The 18,494-nt window shown below is 39.3% G+C and overlaps 2 protein-coding genes across 3 annotated transcripts in view; both read right to left on the bottom strand.

The window, feature by feature from the left end:
* The window catches only part of recql4 (RecQ helicase-like 4), a 13,908-nt gene extending 5,549 nt beyond the window's left edge, over nucleotides 1-8,359 (bottom strand). Inside the window, exons 1-18 of one of the 2 annotated variants that reach the window (XM_046059485.1) lie at nucleotides 7,814-8,359; nucleotides 7,527-7,560; nucleotides 7,183-7,298; nucleotides 6,952-7,098; nucleotides 6,710-6,861; nucleotides 4,564-5,683; nucleotides 4,399-4,481; nucleotides 4,221-4,320; nucleotides 3,674-3,839; nucleotides 3,438-3,548; nucleotides 2,726-2,893; nucleotides 2,546-2,638; nucleotides 2,328-2,464; nucleotides 2,004-2,087; nucleotides 1,515-1,703; nucleotides 1,222-1,404; nucleotides 787-988; nucleotides 395-588 (exon numbers count right to left, since the gene is read on the bottom strand). In XM_046059485.1, the coding sequence (XP_045915441.1) occupies nucleotides 395-588; nucleotides 787-988; nucleotides 1,222-1,404; nucleotides 1,515-1,703; nucleotides 2,004-2,087; nucleotides 2,328-2,464; nucleotides 2,546-2,638; nucleotides 2,726-2,893; nucleotides 3,438-3,548; nucleotides 3,674-3,839; nucleotides 4,221-4,320; nucleotides 4,399-4,481; nucleotides 4,564-5,683; nucleotides 6,710-6,861; nucleotides 6,952-7,098; nucleotides 7,183-7,298; nucleotides 7,527-7,560; nucleotides 7,814-7,897 (3,363 nt within the window). In that variant the 5' untranslated portion in view covers nucleotides 7,898-8,359. The remainder of the gene's footprint in view (nucleotides 1-394; nucleotides 589-786; nucleotides 989-1,221; nucleotides 1,405-1,514; nucleotides 1,704-2,003; nucleotides 2,088-2,327; nucleotides 2,465-2,545; nucleotides 2,639-2,725; nucleotides 2,894-3,437; nucleotides 3,549-3,673; nucleotides 3,840-4,220; nucleotides 4,321-4,398; nucleotides 4,482-4,563; nucleotides 5,684-6,709; nucleotides 6,862-6,951; nucleotides 7,099-7,182; nucleotides 7,299-7,526; nucleotides 7,561-7,813) is intronic. The other variant, XM_046059484.1, reaches the window with a different exon arrangement.
* A 3,080-nt stretch (nucleotides 8,360-11,439) lies between these two features.
* Nucleotides 11,440-18,244, bottom strand: cndp2 (carnosine dipeptidase 2). Its single transcript, XM_046059149.1, has 11 exons — nucleotides 18,117-18,244; nucleotides 17,544-17,687; nucleotides 17,192-17,354; nucleotides 16,099-16,187; nucleotides 14,465-14,665; nucleotides 14,200-14,284; nucleotides 13,944-14,104; nucleotides 13,682-13,846; nucleotides 12,516-12,657; nucleotides 11,793-11,940; nucleotides 11,440-11,619 (listed from the first exon to the last, which is right to left on the bottom strand). Exons 1-11 carry the CDS (start codon nucleotides 18,174-18,176, stop codon nucleotides 11,553-11,555), a joined length of 1,425 nt encoding a protein of 474 aa, XP_045915105.1. The 5' UTR covers nucleotides 18,177-18,244; the 3' UTR covers nucleotides 11,440-11,552.
* Between the last annotated feature and the right edge of the window lie 250 nt (nucleotides 18,245-18,494).

The raw sequence follows: 18,494 nt of genomic DNA, 5'->3' as shown, positions 1-18,494 counted from the left end.
TATATATATATATATATATATATATATATATATATATATATATATATATATATATATATATATATATATATATATAATTATTATTATATATTTTCACATTGTTAATGGATAGAAAACAAGTATTCTACCATGATAATTGGGCAAAATGTCTCTCTATGGAATAAGACTGAAAGCTCCAGAAAAATTGCTAAATGGACCTTGTGGTAAAATAGTATTTTCTAATGCTTCATCTATGCTCTTGTTTACAAAAAAGACTAATGTTATCCAACCTGACACAGATTACATGTAAAACTTTCTCAGTTGCACAATGAGTCAGAATGAAGGAGCATTGTGTTTCAAGCTGATTACAAAGTTTAAAGAGCTTTTGCTTTAGAGAAATTAGACCACTACCCACTTTAGGCATGTTGTAGTGGACGATACCACGGACGTCAGATTTATCGAGGCCCATGCCAAACGCCACAGTGGCCACGACTATTCTGAGCTCGCCGCACATGAAGTTGTTCTGGACACGACGGCGCTCTGAAGCAGACAAACCAGCGTGGTAGGACTCTGCCTGCCATTTCAGAGGTTTACGAATCTTCTTCCTTGCTAAATGTAGAAACACAGGGTAGTGTGAAAACACTAGACACTGAGTTAAAGAGAGAGAAGTTAAAATATCAAATGAAGTAAATGGTTTAGTTGGTCTAGTTTTAAACCAGGCATGTCTGATGTAGTCATTTTACACCTTCCCCTAACATGTTTTAGAAAAATAAACACTTATATAATTAATCAAAATTCCACACTTACCCAGCTCTTTCTTTCTCTGTCCAACAGGGTTGTTTTGTGCCTGACTGCAGCTGTTGGTTTGTTTGTTTTCCTTCACCAGCACCCCCTGTAGGCAAGTCCTGAGCAGTGCTGCCACACGAGTGGTCTCCTCTCTTCTGGTGCAGTAGACGATGACGGAGTCCAGACAACCAAAACGATCGCCTTTCAACAAGGATACTAAAGCCTAAAAAGATAAAAGGCAGAAGAGACAGAGATAATTATAAAGAGAAACATACAAATGTTTCAAGCAGGTGGCATCTATACATTTGCAGAACACCGCTGTAAAACTTGCCGCTACATACACCTACAACCCATTATATATATTATTATACAGAGGTCTTGAAAATGCTTTTTTTTCACTGGAACATTTAGACCCAGCATAATTTCAACTGTGGGTCAACTTGGTACTCATCATACCTGATCCTTTTCTCTATCCATGGACACAGACAGATGCAGGTTAGGAGGCACTGCTGCAGATCGTACTGCGATGCCGTCTTGATCAGTGATGTCCAGGTGACGCGCGATGTCCAGAGCAGTGGACAGTGTGGCTGTAGCAGTGAGTCCCAGCAAACACTGCACTCCTAAACGCTCCCTTAGTACCTACAAAAATATAAATCACATATTTATCTAGCATATCAGTTTATGCAACAATATTGTATTGTCACATTCAGATGTTATTTGTTTAGTCCAAGATAAAATCACTAACCCACCTTACAGAGTCTGAGGTAGCATGGTCTGAAGTTGTGTGACCACTCTGAGACACAATGAGCTTCGTCTATACAGGCGAAGGCCACAGGAGGGAGCTCCTGAGCAGAGGGCAGACACCCTGAACCTGAACCGCCGCCGCCAACCAGAGCCTCTGGAGAGAGGAGCAGCACACACACCTGGCCTGACTTCACCTGGAGAAACAGAGGAAGGTGAGCACACATTGAAGGATGAAAATACTGCTGACTAGATAGTTTAAGTTCAAGCTTCAAGATTTATCTTTGGTTTAATCTGCATTAGTGTACTATCAAAATACATCTATCCAATTTACAGAAAAAGGGAATCATACATGACTAGGTTAGGGAGCTTTTTGTGATTTTTAAATTAAATCTATAGATGAATGAGAGGGAGAAGAGTTATGAAAAGTGTGAGATGGCTTTGGATTCTGAAGTCTTGCTGCTCTTTACTGTGGAGACTCCTATTGTGTCTGTTACCTTTTCTATTGCAGCTTCTCTCTGTTTCATCGTCATGTTGGAGTGGATGCAGGCTGCCTTCAGGTTGGCTGGCAGCCCAGACAGCTATACACACACACACACAAAAATGTAACTGCGGCACTGTTCAAAGTGTGGCACTGTTAAGCGATGGCCAAATGGTGGCTGATGTGTGCGGTCTTTTTGTGTGTGTGGGCATGTGTGTGTGTGAGAGAGAGTGTGTGAGAGAGTGAGAGAGAAATTTATGAAATTAATTGTTCTTGTGTAATTTATTTGTAGCTTTGGCAATATTGTAGTTATACATTCATGCCAATAAAGCAAAATTACCTGGTCATCCATTAGTGAGACTAGAGGTGAAATGACCAAAGTGATGCATGTTGATCGCTGAGCGTACAGGTACGCTGGGAGCTGATAGCACAGCGATTTACCCATCCCTGTTGACAACACTACAAGGGTAGAGAGACCTAAAGAACAAGTGAGAGACGGAGACAAACGTGAATACAGAGATTATAGATGTAGATGTGTGTTGTGTATACTGAACATACCCGACAGGATCCTCATGATAGCTTCCTCTTGTCCTGGTCTAAATGACTGATAGCCAAGGTCTGTCAGAGCGGCATAAACCTCAGCAGGTGTTGCTAAACACAAACAAAATGTAAACTTTTAAACAAATGTACAGTATGTCTGTTTTCTATTCCAATGTAAGGAACACAGTAAATGTTTACCCTGGACTTTTCCATCTTCTTTGAGATGATAAAGAGGTTCCATCGGTGGTGGAGGAGCAGGGCGCTCATAGTCAGGGCGAATCACATTCAGCAGCACCTCGTCTTTATGGTGACTGTCCACGTCCTTTCCTTGGTACGGCTGCTCCTCATCGATACTGTGAGATGCCACTGAAACACACAAACACATCAGGATTTAAACACACGCAAGGCAAATAAACTATACATCTGTGGTGCTGCAACTAATAGTCGCTGATTTTTTTCAGCACGTTCTCTCAAACATTGTGATCTGATTTGCACAATTCTATTGATTTTTGCAAGACCGCAATTTAGAGGACACTAAAGTGATACAAATTGTATTTTATTTAATGAAAATGCGCCCCCGTCTCTAAACCTCAACTGTACTTGTTAGATGTAACATGAAAAGACCAACTGTGTTGACATATTGTTCAAATTGTCCATTTTATGACAAAAAAAATTTGATAACTAGCCAAAGTCACCAATCTTCTTTTTATACAACATGTTGATGTAACTCTACAACATTGTTTATGTGAATATTTTGTCGTTGATTTAAGTTGCATTGAAGATTGCTGTCACTAATTCTTGAGGGGACTGCACACATATTTGTTTAATGAACAGACATACCTGAAAAGCTACATTACAGATAGGGGAAAAGCAGCATGCTCACAACAGGCTGTGAGTTCAACAGGCGTACCCAGCGGCTGAGGCTGCAGTGTTCCTGTCGCCCTGGCTACCTCCTCCAGAGTTGGCAGTTCAAACAGCTCCTCTTCCGCAGGCGGGTCGTCGGGAACAGGAGGGGGAGGTGCTGCAAAAAAGGGTTCAGAGGTATTTGTTGTTTATTATACAAACAACTCAGAGGTGATACTTACAGTCCCGTTCAAAGAAACTCCCAAGCAAATGAAACAATCCTTTATTTGTGTATTGTATTACCTCGTCCCTTGCAGTCCAGGGCCCAGTGTCCGGTCCCTCCACACTTGTAGCAGGTGTCACCCTGGCGATTAAACCCCCCTCTGAATCCACCCCTCCTTCCTCTGCCAAAGTATCCACCACCTCCCCCAAAACGTTCACCTTTTAGCTGGAACTTCTGCATGTACAACTAAAACACACACACACACACACACACACCAGATGTGTGACAACAGTGAAACACACATTTTAATAACTCTGGATACATTTTGTATTATCATATTCTAAAACCCTGGGACAAAGGCACACAAATACATCCATTCTTAGATATTGTCAACAGGTTTTGTATATTCAGTCTTTTTTTTTTTCAAAGCTGATTCATGAAGGTTGGCAAGGAATTGCCCAACAAACAAGTTTGTTTTAGAATTTAGTTCCTTAACCCTGAACTTTCGTCAAGGGCAGCATTTTCAGTTTTACCTTTAATGTTTTGACACTAGGGATTAGTCCTAGACACATTATTGTGTAAAACAAATCCAGCATGCACTCACTAACACACATACAGAAATCTTACCTGTTTGCGTAGACCAACACCTCTCAGTGCATACCCTTTGACATGAGATTTCTTCTTCAGATTTATCTTCACAAAGTTGCCCTCTGGGCCTTTCATACCTCTGTACATATAAAGAATTGTTGGTACACAGACTACAAACACAGATGTTTAAACACCATTTTGCATTGTATGATCTTACCTGGCTCTGGCAGACTGAGTGTGACACATTCTCTTAGTTCCAAATTCCTCCTCTATTTCTCCTAACAGGTTCTCCTGGGGAACCTTGATAGGAATAATACTGAAATTATTCATTTGCACAAATAGATTAAACAAAGTATGCAGAGATAACAAATAAGTGACTTACCTTTTTCGGTACCTTGGTTTCTTTCTCTTCTTCCTCTTCATCTCCCCTTTTCTTTGCTCTCCTTCTCTTTCCCCCTTGAGCTGGGCTGGGCTTTACATCAGAGCTGTCCTCTTTCTTTTTGGCATTCCTACGCCTCTTCTTCACTCCTCCCTCCTCTGGCATCTCTCCCTCCACATTCTCACCCTCTCTCTGCCTTTTCCTCCCTCTCTTCTTTGTACCTTTGGATATGTGACTAGTCTCATTGTCGTCTTCTGGCGATAAAGGCGGTGTCCAGCCTCCTTCAATCTCCCCACCTCCCTTCATTTTCACTTTTTCTCCCCCTCCTCCTTTGCTTGTTGCATTGTGTTCTAGAGCAGGTTTTGTTGTACTATTGCTGACTATTTTATCTCTAGTACTGCTTTTAATCACTTTATCTCTTCCTGAGTCTGCCTCTCTTCTTTCTCCCTCTGCATCCATTTCTTCTTTTCTAACTCTTTCATCTTCTTGTATTTTTCCTTCTGTTTCTTTTGTCCTTTCTCTCTCTCCTCTTTTCTCCAAATCTATCTCCTGGTTTCCTGCTCCAGGTCTCAGCTCAGCCCCCATCTCTCCAAACACCTGACACCTCTCTAGCCACTTTGTGTCAATAAAACTCAGTCTGCTGGCAGGGGAGGGTCTCCCTCCCGTGGCTCCACCTCCCATCCCTTCTCTGAAACCTCCAAGACACTTTGGGCTTCCTCTCAAGCCAGTCAAAGTTCCAACAACTGCAGAACCAATACCCCCATGTGCAGTTCCTAATGTTGCAACATTTTCTTCCCCATCTCCTGAAGCTCCTATGTCTTCATTTAACTTTCCTATGGCTCCTACATCTCTTCTTGAAGGTCCTACACTACATGGAGAAGATAACGACGACAACAGAGCAGAAGATCTGGCTGGAGAGGAAGCTAGACTAGAGACACTTTGATTTTGTGAACTAATAACTTTACTAGTACTACCCTTACTGCTATTATAACTACTAATACTACTGGCAGCACTTGCATGTTCTTCACAAGACTCTCTGACAGGTTCAAATGGCTCAAACGGCTCTTCAGCCTCCACTGGTTGGAGTGTCTTTGAAGAAAGTCCCAGGCAAGTCTTTACTCTTCTGTGAACAGGAACACATACACAAGAAAATGTCACACAAAACATTTGCCAGTGTTGATAAAGAGCATGAATTACAATTAAATATTGTGTACGTAGTTGGGCTACACAAGTCATTTAAAATAAGAGGACAGGAAATTATAAAACTGCAATATTAGGACCTATGAAGCAAATAAAAACCAAACATCTAACAATCTATTGAAAATGGTTGCTGAAAAATCAAAAATGTTGAAAATTCTGTGCCTGTATACTATATAGCAAATAATATCACAAGTACAACGTATTAATCTACAGAAAAATAATAAGCAACTATTTTGATAATCAATTAATCATCTTCTGATGTTACTTCTCCAATGTGAGTATTTTCTGAATTTCTCTGTTCTATATCTTTGTAAACTGAACATCTTCAAACATTGCGCCTTGACATATGAAGACGTTACCTTGGACTCTGGAATATATTGTATGAGATCTCATAGACTACACAATTAATCAACAAAGTAATCAGATATTATTTGATACTGCAGGGCACAAAGGAGAAAGGTCTGCATACCCATAGGCTCCGAATAAATAGTTGAATTATCTTTTCAAGGCCACGTTTCAATCTACAAGCTCTTCTTTAAATTCAAAACATAACACCTGATCTGATGATTTTTGCCTGGATGTGCACACTCTTGGTCCTCTTCTGAGATTATTCGATACTGACAATAATTGTTAGTTGCATACCTAATTGCAATGTTCAACAAATTTTCTTTTAGAGATGTACCAGTATATAATGCACTGACGCAATATGCAGCTTTACATTACATTACAATGCTCAAGGTTTCCCGCCTGTTAAAGGGGAGTTTTTCCTTGCCACTTTCACTAAGTGCTTTCTCATGGTGGGAATTGTTGGGTCTCTGTAAATAATATTACAAAGAGTACAGTCTAGATCTGCTGTATATGAAAAGTGTAATGAGATAACTTCTGTTATGTACTGGTGCTATATACATACAATTTAATTAAATTACAATAATTTCTTCCATTTAATTACCTTGGTGAGAAAGGGCTGGATTCAGGGTCACTGGAAGTGGTCTTAGTAGCCGCAGCAAAGGGGCTGTTTGTCTGGTAAGTTTGTCCATCTTTCAAGGAGTTTAGAGGCACTCGACAGGGAACAAACGATTTCTTCAGTGAGATAGGTCTCTCCTGGGATAACAAAAGGAAATCACAGCACTAGTAATAAAACCAAAGAAAGCGCTGTTTTTAAATGTACAGTTTGGTCAGATAAGGTCTCACCTTACTGAGTGTAGCCAGGTTGTTTTTAAGCTTTAGGCCATAGTGTTGGGCAGAGGCCTGCAGACTGTCTCTCTCCTGGGGTGTCAGTCTGGGAGAAGATGCAGGCTGTGCACTGCGGTTCAGATGGGCTCCCCAACAGTCCGACTCCTACGTAAGAAGACAAGAGGTATAGTAGACAAAGGAAACAAACTGTTTTACTTGTCTGTTGTCTGCAAACACTTTCTTCAGTACCTTCTGGGTGGTGTTGACCTCAGCTGCAGATATGGACTGTTCAGTGTGTCCGCTGGCTGCATCACGGCTGGTGTTTTCCTTGGCTTGTTTCAAACTGCGGTACTCTTTATACAGCTCTGGAATAAAGACACACATGGAATATGCTTCTGTCTGTAAACACATAATTTACACTAGAGATGCACTAGATATGCTAGTGTTTATCTGTGTTGCATCCAGGGCACAAAATTAGCAAACGCAGGAAAAAAATATGTAATTGGCAGGTAAAATCGGATCATTCACCAGCCATTTGGCAGGTGGAGAAAAAATTGTTGCAATTTCAGTAAAGGGATTGTAATGTTACTCACTCCTCGTCTCCTCTGGAGCCTGATCAATGTCCTCCTAGAAATGAAAGAGCGTTATAATATCCAACCATTATTAAAAAAGTGAAACAAACAGACAACGACATTGTCTGCAGCAGTAACGTTAAGTGGCAAGTCTGGTGGAAACACAGAACCATGATGAAACCACAACAATAAATAACACACGTTATGCATATATATATTATTATTGTAGATCAAAGCATTGGGTTGCCGTTATGCTGCTGCCTGCTAAATTAACTCTCGGGTCAAGTTAAGTTTAGCGTTTAAATCACCTTGTTTGGTTTCTTCTGGTGCTGTTTGACAAACCCCTGTTCCCAGCTTTTCAGCAGAAGCTTCACCTCGTTGTAGCGATCCATTGTAGCGCTGACTACACGGTCGACACCGCTTAACTTAACTTACCTGACAGGTTGTTTAACTCTCATTTATTGCATAACGTTAACTTAGAGCATAATGTATGTCAGGCGAAAGCCAACGTTACAGCAACACGATAGCTAGCTTAACGTTACGTTATAAACCCAAAGTTATTGCTATTTTCAGAATTTGGCAGCGAAAACGTTATAGGTTTTAGTGAACGTGAGTTACTTTCGCTTGTTCGCCTCTAATGAAAGTTATAGCAACTTAAGCAGAAGCTTACATATGAAAACTGCGTTAAAGGGCTTTCTTCCGCTGTGTGTTGTTTACGATTTTCCCGCGCCGGAAAATGACAGCTTGTGTTGCCAGGTTACTTCTTCTAGCCCCCAGTATCACGAAACAAAGCTTTCTGTTTTTACACTGATGTAAGTCACAACAAAAAAAATTATGAACGATGAGAATATAAAGACCATAGAGATCTAAACAATAGTGTGTGTGATAGTTAATATCTAAACATTTCTAATTAATCCGTTGAAGTTTACTTACTCTAAGCATCACTTCCTCCAGGCGCCACACAGATTCTGCGTCCTTCTTAAAGGGACCGGGACGACAATAAAGCTATGCAATAAAGTCTCAAATTTTCTTTTCCACTCATAATATGATGGAATAGCTTATGGGCTGTACAAATAGAGATACAGCCTTTGTCAAAACATGGGGTGTTTGTCATGTCATGCAATTAAAAAGACATACTGTATACCAGTGGTTCTCAAAGGGGGGTTTGGGGACCCCCAGGGGTGCTTAAGGGAGTCCCCAACAAAAAGGGGAATCATTTATTTTCACTGTAAACCCATCCATAGAGAACACAATGACCAAATTTATGTATGTTTGGTCATGGGTTTCATACACTTTCTGTAATGAAACAAATAAAAGCAAAAACGCGGTCCACTGCTCCTAATTAGGATGGGTTAAGGTTAAATGCAGAGAACAAATTCAGCATGCATGGTACTGTGTATAAGAATAATGTGTATCTGGCCAATAAAGTTGATTTAAAAAAAATATATTATAAATATAGCCGCGAGCAGCAATGATCGGGATCCAAACCAGTCGCAAAAAACGCAACATTTGATATTTTCAGAGGAGAAGAACAGACACAGATGACTTAAGAGATTTGGACTTTGATATAATTGCGGAAATGCAAACTTGATTTTTTCAGCATCACCTTAAAATCAGAGAGTGTCATATGTTGACTACTGGGTGAAATGTTCAACCCACCTGTGACATTTTGTGTTTCCAAGATTTGAAGTTTAAGCTGCACACTTTTAAGCAGAGAAAAATAAGACTAAAGTGTCACAGGATCCAAATAAAATAGAGAACTACTATGATCTGAACATCCCCATTGTCAGCAACTCTGCCCAGGTCACCTGGGGATTCGAACCCCTTACTGACTGAGCTACTGGTGAGAGACGCCATACATCTTCTCACAAGTGGAAGTAGTGACATCACACGCGCCAGCCCCGGAGAGTTTTGTCAGTTAAAACTTAAAACGCTTACAACTGTCAAGATGTTGAAGATGTTCAAGAAGAAAAAAATCACACACCATTCTGCCGGTTTTGGGTGTGTTGTTATTTATTTTGGTGGCATTTGATCCAAAACTGATTTAAAAAGAAAATGTTCATATTGTACAAGTTATGACAAGATACTGAATATCACTGCAGACTCCCCGTTTGACCGATCTGAAAACCCTTTAAAACACTTGATATCGGCCATCTGGAGAACAACTCTGTCAAGTTTGGTAGCGTTTGAAGAAAGACTTGTGGAGATATAGATGTTAATTGAATTAGCATATTCTGAAAAATATAGAGTGCTGAATTGGCCATAAAGCCAGTGGTTACAGTGAGGCTAACGTTAGTCACAAATCAGTGGATGTGCTGAAAACATTTCAGCACTCTAGGACATACAGATGATTTTCTTAGATTTTTTGAAGTTAGGAATGAATGAATGAAACATACATTTCTTTTAATAAGCCACGCCCACTTTGCGCAATCATTACCAAATTTTATACATCAACTGAGTAGTGAGCCAAGATCGTACAAACTGAATTTCATACTAATCCATCCAGCAAATTATCAAAATTCTTTCATTCGTCCAGCACAAACACTTTTTGCGAAGAAAAATTAGAAAGAAAGAAGAATTAGAAGAAGAATCAGAACAAAACCAATATGGCTCCAGCAGCTTTGCTGCTTGGATCCCTAATAAAGTTCAGAGGTGGAAATTAATTTAACTACATTTACTCAAGTACTGAACTTAGGTACAATTTTGAGGTACTTGTACTTTACTTGAGCATTTCCATTTTATCCTGCTTTATACTAATACATTTCAGAGGGGAAAGTTGTACTTTTTACTGCACTACATTTATTTGACAGCTCTAGTTACTAGCTTCTCAAAAGTTTACACAAAAACACATATGATAAGCTTACAAATTGCTTTGTTAAAACAATAAACTGTTTCCCAACCTATTTTTTTGCTTGTGACCACTAACAAAAAAAAGCAGCTGTGGCCCCTTGTCCATAAGTTTGTTATAATTTACACCGAAGATACATTTTCTACAAACTATTAGTTCTGCCTGCTACACAGATGGTTTCATTTAAATAATTGTTCAAGGCCTCAATAGTTGAAAGTCTTTTATATTTGGCAAAATACAGCACAAATTAGAGGAACACCCACTATCAATTCGTGTAGCAGAACTTTATTTTTCTTCTTTCCTCTCCCAATACTCATCTCACAACCCCTCTGATTTATCTTGCAATACGTTGAAGAGGCCCAGCAGCCCCTATGTTGGAAATCACTGGACTAAACTGTAGACAGTACAAAGTAGTTCAAATTAGCTCCTCAACCTCCTGCAACTGTGAAATGTTGCTTACACACTGATGCATCAGGATGAACAATCTAGTTCAGAATGTAGATCTAATAATATCAGTCATATAGGACATTTTTCTGCAGGAGGTACTTTACTTTTGATACTTTTTCCTGATAAAACTTTTTTACTTCAACAAATCAAATAGTTTTACATGTAATTGACATGTATTTTTATATGGTTGTACTTTTACTTAATTAAAGTATCTCAGTACTTCACTGGTAAAGAGACATCACGTTTTAGCTTTTCATTTTAAAATTTAAAGATCCTATATCCTGCTTTGTTACGTTATAATAATTTCCTTTTTCAGTTAGCTTTGGACTGGGCAGAAAAATCTGTAGAGTGGACTGCTGTATATAGTAAGTGGGTTTTAGTTTTGCATGCAACTAGTTGTACTGGTGGTTTTACAAGAGATGGGCCCCTACTTAGTATAGAGCAGACTGTACATAGATGTTTTTATCAGCCTATTGTCACTGAGGCCATGAGCACATTTAACACCTGCTCAATCACTCTTCACTAGCCACAGTAAGCAGACTAACAGAAAATACAGTGATGACATTATAATAAGTTGATAACTGATGTAGTGTATTACAGCAACAGCCACCTATTGAGGCATTAATAAAACAGGACAACAAAGGAAAACATTTTTATTTTTGGGAGGCACTGTATATAAAAGTAAATGATACCACAAAAGCTATGGCTCTGACGGTGAGGATGGATTTGGATTTTCAAAATGAGACATCACTTTATTCCAGCTGGGAAACCTCATGGAAGTATGCACCAAGCATCTTGATTCCCTGAATGTAGTTGGTTCTGAAAATGGAAAGATAAAAACAGCGATGAGCTTGAATCTATGAATAGTTGTAGTTTTCGTAAAGATCACTGGTAAAGAATTAAAGTTATCGCATCTCATCTTCAATTATGACAATCACAGTGATTCAGGTAAAAATGGAAATAAGGAAATTAAGTCGTAAACTGTGACATACCTGTTGATCTTTTCATTCTGGGAGTGAGCTCCATCATCAGAGGATCCTACAGGGAGCAGCATGACGTTACGTCCTGTGGCCTCCTGAAAGGTCAGCGTGACGGGGATGCTTCCACCCTCACGAGTCAGGTCAGGCTCCACGCCAAAGACTACATATAGCACAGCAAGGAAGGGGAGAACATGGTAAGAGCGGTGAGTGAATCATCATTCGAGAAATTTGAGATATTTAGGGGGGCTCTAAAGTAGGCTATCGTAATTTTTGGTGCCACTGGGTTTTATATTTTCCTGTATATTTAGGTTTGTGAAAGAAATAATAGGCTAATAGTAAAGCACTTTCCAACGTTTGTGTTTATTCACATGCAGCAATTTCTGCTAATTTGTGTTCAATTAACACAATGCGGTTTATTACTGCTGTGGCCTTCCATGCATGTGGGCCCACTGAACCCACATCCCATTTTTATTGTTTCTCAGTGGAGAGGCATTTAACTTAGAATTATTTTGAAATTAAATTAAAAATAAAACATTTGTTTCTTGTCTTGAGTATTTTTTGCACGTACAGTTGGCAGCACATTCTTATATGCACTTGCAAGTCTACAGTACCCTTCCATCCCTGAAAAATACAGCTCCTCCTAAAGCCACAGTGTAATCTGGACACTGGGCGTATGTGTTTTGAGTGAACTCATCCTTTAATCATCTACATTTCTATCAGTCTCAGCCATTCTACCTGTTTTCATGGCCTTTCGACCAGCCATGTAGTGCGGGTGGTTGAAGTCAGAGACCCAGGCCTTGGCTCCGTGGCCCATGCACACTTTCATTTTGTTGGGGCTTCCCAGTTCAGCAAACTTTTTCTGCAGGTAATCCACTACCTTAAAAATGAAAAATATGAGTGAAATCAAAGCACCACGAAAATTTTTTTTAACAAGTTTGTAAGGCCAAATTTGGACATTTTGGTCAGTGGAAATCAATGACAGTTGTTATTGATGACAAACAGCAGCTTCAGAGGCCATTAAACATGCCAAGACATACTGAAATTGGTCTTTATTACTCCTGATTGGTCCACAGTCCAGGCCCAGGCTTGAGATGATGGTCATTCAAAACAAAATACATCTCTTTTTCATCATTACCTTCACAAACTTGCATTTATTTAACATTTTTACCTGCTGTCGTTGTTGCTTGTATTGTGTTATGAGCACATTTACATAACAATGTGCATTTATGCATTTACATAAAAATGTTCTGTAATCTACCTGGTTTAAAATGTATCAATCCATATTATTATTCATCAGTTAAAATCTATCATTGTATGCATTCAACAAAAATACCAACAGAACAACACAGATTAACTGACTTAAATGTGTGCACATTATTTTTGAGAGGACAAAAAAATGTTTTGCTTAAATATCATTTTGTATCACTGGTTTGTTTGTCTGTATGAAAGTGTAATTTTAGTCAACTGTGAAATGTGATTTTGTTTTTTTATTTAAATCATTCCACTGGGCTAACTCACAAGGGACAACAGTTGTATAAACAATTGTTCTGATAACTGTACACATTATTTGTCTTGACAATGGCAGGATAACCACATCATTCACTGATTCATTGTCAAGAAGAATAGAATACATATGGTTTTTGAACAGTTTTTTTTAATAAGAAGAAACTGATCTGCTCTGTAAATCTGCTTAACTTAAGTTTTAGTTGTAGATGCAATATTCTTTTCAAAAACAGTATGACTGAGCGAGTCATTTTGTGACACACTACCACAAAGTCATCAAGTTTTAAATTCCACTGGCCACTTGAATATGTTCCACACCACAACCATTATTGTGTTCTAGTCACATGAACATTTGAATCAATGTGAGATGCAATCAGTGTAAATATTCCAGGTTCTACCTGCTTCTCCACAACTTTGGGGTCCATGTCGGGGACAAGGCGGATAGAGAACTTGCCGTTGACCTTGCGGGGGATAACAGTCTTGGCCCCTGCTTCAGAGAACGCTCCCTCAATACCGTGAAGAGAAAGAGATGGGTATCTCCAGCGGTGCATTAGGATTTGCTCCTACAGGAAAAAACAAACAGTATACCTTAAATTAGGACGAATTATCAGCAGCACATTTCTATCTTTAACTGAAGTAAACAACAAAAAAAGTCCTTGCCTTTGTTTCATGCAGCAGCTGCTCAACTCCAACGTCTCTGCAGTACTCTCCCAAGTCAAAATCAATCTTCTCATAAAGCTTTCTCTCCTCTTCTGTAAGAGGGGCCACGTCGTTGTTTATCCCAGGAACCAAAATCTTCCCCTTCCTGTCTAACAAGGAGCCTGTTAGGGAAGAGACAAACAATGGAAATATAATTTTCTAGACTGTACTCAAATGTGTTTTATGAGATCATAGTTAAATCGTCAGCTTCACTTGCCCATGAGCGCTATCAGGTCGGTCATGGCTTCATGAACAGAGCCGCCAAACACCCCTGAGTGTAGGTCCTTGTCACCGCACTCCACCTTTAAATTTAAAAATAAACAATCATTTTAATTTAATGTCCCATCAAAATATAGTTTCACATAATACTGGAGCACATACATGTTATACTGAAACACTGCATTAAAATAAGTCAAGGTTTGTATTTGCCACAGCTTAACTAGTTACACCAAAAAAAATTGAATTGCACTATGATCAGACACCTCAATGAAGAAGTAGCAGATTCCTCTCAGGCCGTAGGTGATGCAGGGTTTGGTCTTGCCCAGCCAATAGTTGTCAGAGATGCAGACATAGTCCACATCTTTGAAGAAGGTGTCTTTTCGAGCAAACACCAGTTTGTCCAGGCCCTCAGATCCAGACTCCTCCATCCCCTCGAAGCAGAATTTGATGTTGATTGGAAGCTCCTGCAACATGAGGAGAGATTGATAGTCCTTACTTTCAAAGGCGGATACAAAAATAGACCTTAATTTGTAAAATAACTTTTATATATATATATGTTATAGGGTAAGCTACAGATCCTCGCCCTGGATCAAAGACTCTCCAACAGGGCAGAGGCTTTTCACAATGAGACCATGAACCTGGGTGTGTTGACTGAAACACTGTCTCCCATTATACAATGCAAGTATAGCCTGTTATTGTAAATCTCTTCTAAAAAACTCTTTGTCCATTATTGTTTCAGGGAAAACTGAAAGGTAGTTCAAAACGAGAAGCATGTGACATGATTTGGTGTAATCATTAAGTGATGGCCGGATAAGACATGCAACACGATTACAGACTTCATCCAGAGAACTTTGACCACTTATACTGTTCATGGCTCTGAAGTGATTACCAAATCAGCTCAGTACTTTAACACAGAGGTAATTCATTTGCCAGAATGCTGCACAATCATTTTAGAAATAATGCCTTCAACTCCACCTGACTATATCTAAATATTCTTCTATTATATATCATGAATCTGTTCTTGTGTGTGTTTCCAATAAATATCAATTCTAATTGTTAGATATCACCAGTGTGTGAAGTTCAACACTTACTCGGAAACAAGGTTTTACATGAACATTCAGTTACCCTGCCATATGTACCTTTGCTTCATTTTGCTTTATGTTTCCCAGAGTGTGTATCGGTCTAAAGGCACTTTGATATTATGTAGGTAATGGTCACAAGTTGGATTTTACTCGTTTGTCTTGTGTGCCAGCTGGAAGTTGAACTCCAGCTAAATATTTACTGACCTGAACCAAACTAAATCACCACACCGCCACATATTTCCACTTCGCCATTCAAACAACATTTCAACCAGTAAATTCTGATGTTTCCCATCACCGTTCAACCACACCCTGCTAGCAAAGTCATAAATGAGCAGCTTAGGGTTATTTTTGGACAGAACAAAAACAGGTTTGTTTTCATTGCATTCATTCTTCCAAGTGAAAAGCTCTGTAACACCATAATCAATGACATTGGTTGGCTGCACATCAAGTCGACTGTGATTACACCAAGTCTTATTACAGGGGTCTGGTCAACTACATCCTACATTGCAGCTTTTTGTGCTTTTTGGATAATTTACAGAAGCTGTTTGTTTCAGCAAAAAGGTTAAAGAAAGCTTTGTTTGTGTGAGTATGTGTGAACAGCAAAGCCAACTACCAAGACACTAAAAGGAGCTGCTGCTGGACCAACAAGGAAGTTTGATTACTTGAAGTCTGACATACAGTAACACTGAAAACTAGACCACTGCAGATGTGGTTTTGGCAACTCCGCCTGGAACCATTTATAAACTTCATGTCCCCAATTCAAGGTTAAAGTAAGACAATACAAGTAAGAGACTTATATGTGATGGGGACTTTACCTGCTGGATCTTCTGGTATGCCTCAATGCAGTTAAACCAGGCCAACACTGGTCCCTTGTCATCAGTAGAACCTCTTCCGTAGAGTTTACCTGCAAAGAGCAAACTGTATTCGTTTAAAGCCCTTAAAGATTAGTATTTGTAGAATGTTTCAAGTTATTCTGAAGTTTTTATTTGTCTAAAATAAACATTTCTTGTTAAAATGTTCATAGGTGCTTTTAACCCATTTTACTCTCAGTGTCCCTGGGCTGGACTGGACACTGACGTGGGGACAGCAGGTAACTTCCATTCAAGTTCAGTATAGCTGTGGCTGACAGCTTAGACTGATGAAAGGTGAGCCAAGTCTGACAATGTAGAGTGGATAATGAGTCTTAACATACAGCAGATAGATAGATATTAGATAGAAGACCTAATCAAATAATCTACCGGTCTCACTCATTTCACTGACTATCTAGAAGTACATGCAAAGTTGAGGAACTCTTAATGAAAAGTGGAAGGCAGATCTATGGTGTCGGTCAGCACATCAAGTCAAACTCTTTAACAACTAAACAAAACATGACGTAAGCAAGAGCAGAGCTGAGCAGACAGGACTGAGACAGAAGGAAGAGGATGTGTTACTTTTTGTCAGCTGACTATCGCCAGAAAACATACGAGACTATTTGGGTATTAGTACACCAATACACCTTCAGAATTTAAATTTATTACAATGCAAGATTTGTAGTACTTTGTAGATTTTAATAATTCAGAGTAATACATTTAGGAATACTGTGAAAATAAGTTTATCCAAAAGATTGAATGTATTACATATTCGTGTTGACCTTGACTTGTGAGGCTTGCAGATAAGTTATCATTAAGAATATTTAAAACATGAGGAACTCAGCTGGATTTGGAAGTATGTATCACACTGTGATATAATCACAAGCTGATAAAAGCTCAAACAGCTTAAAAAACATCTCTTATTTGTCAAAACAGCATTCCAGTCTACCTTAATCAGTGTTTGTTCTGAAAAGTACTTTCCAGATCAGATTAAAACAACTTCAGGGTAATTTAGTATTGAACATAATGAAACTGAAACCTAAAAAAGTTCTGCTCTCACCATCTTTTTCCACCAGAGTAAAAGGTTCTGTATCCCATCCATCATCAATACTGGCTGGCTGGACATCAAGGTGGCCGTAGATACAAACAGTCTTCTTGCCCGGGTCTGACCCCAGACGACCCAGGACAATAGGCGGCAGGGGGATCTCCTCTCCAGAGGGAAGCTGCATACACAAACAAAAACAACAGCCTACATTTTAGTAAATGTTAAGGTTTACAAAGGGGGCCTATTTACAGAACGTCACCAACCAAAATAGTGGTCATATAGGGAAAGCAATGAAAAACCAATGTATTACTGATGATGAGATAGAGACAAATAAATATTAACAGTGCAAAAGCACACACGCTCTTACCTGCTGTTTGCCGATATCCACCAATTCCACTGTTCCCCCCAGCTTCTCAATGTCCTTGGCTGCCATCTCCATCATCTTCTTGATCTCCCCGCGCTTCTCCGGCCAAGCAGACACACTCTGGACTCCCACCCACTCTGCGAGGCGCTGGGAAAATGTGCATTATACATTTTAATATCATCTAAGAAAACATGATGTGTTTCATACACCAGAAAATACCGAATTTACAAGTTTAAGGCTCACATTTTTGTTAAAGCTTCATTCAAACTTATTAAGTGGCGTCAGAATGAATTTGTCTCGGCACATTAGGGCTTCACAAAGTTTTCTAATAGCTACAGTTAATGTGTCGCTTAAAAATTATATGATTTCATGTGGTCCAGTGGCACAACATTTCTGACGTCAGGCACACACTCTTAACTCAGAGTGAATGAGTTACAATGTTGGTTAGTATTCAAATGAAGACAGACATATGGCTGCAATCTAATCACCACAATGATTAGTTGACCGCGATAGCAACAGGTCATTTAGGGAGTAAAACATTGAACTGTGTCAAAGCGTCACCCAGAATGAGCTTACCTGCACATACAGATCCTGGTGTTCGTCCACATACTTAAAAAGTGCTGTGAGATGAGTCATCTTTGCCAGCGACAGGAGCTGAGGGTTTAAAAGGCAGAACAGAGTGAGAGTCTACTTTGAGCCACTGGCTGTCTTATGGTAGGAAACCACACCCTCCTGTAAATCTGCTGACTGCTGTTACATTTGTGGGTCCTCTGTCATGCACACAAGTGGTCAGCGTGCCAAAAGAGCATTTTACATATCAGGAAGATGAGTTTTGCTAAATTAGTCAGCGCTGACTGACCAGTTACTTTGCGTATCTTGTAGTTTTTGTTAATAATATGATGAAAAACAGTAACAAAATAGAAATGTACATCATAAAATCATCTATATATATAT

This window comes from Micropterus dolomieu, linkage group LG09, assembly GCF_021292245.1.
Source record: "Micropterus dolomieu isolate WLL.071019.BEF.003 ecotype Adirondacks linkage group LG09, ASM2129224v1, whole genome shotgun sequence".
Classification (NCBI taxonomy): Eukaryota; Metazoa; Chordata; class Actinopteri; order Centrarchiformes; family Centrarchidae; genus Micropterus; species Micropterus dolomieu.
This window is presented reverse-complemented; position numbering and strand designations above follow the sequence as displayed.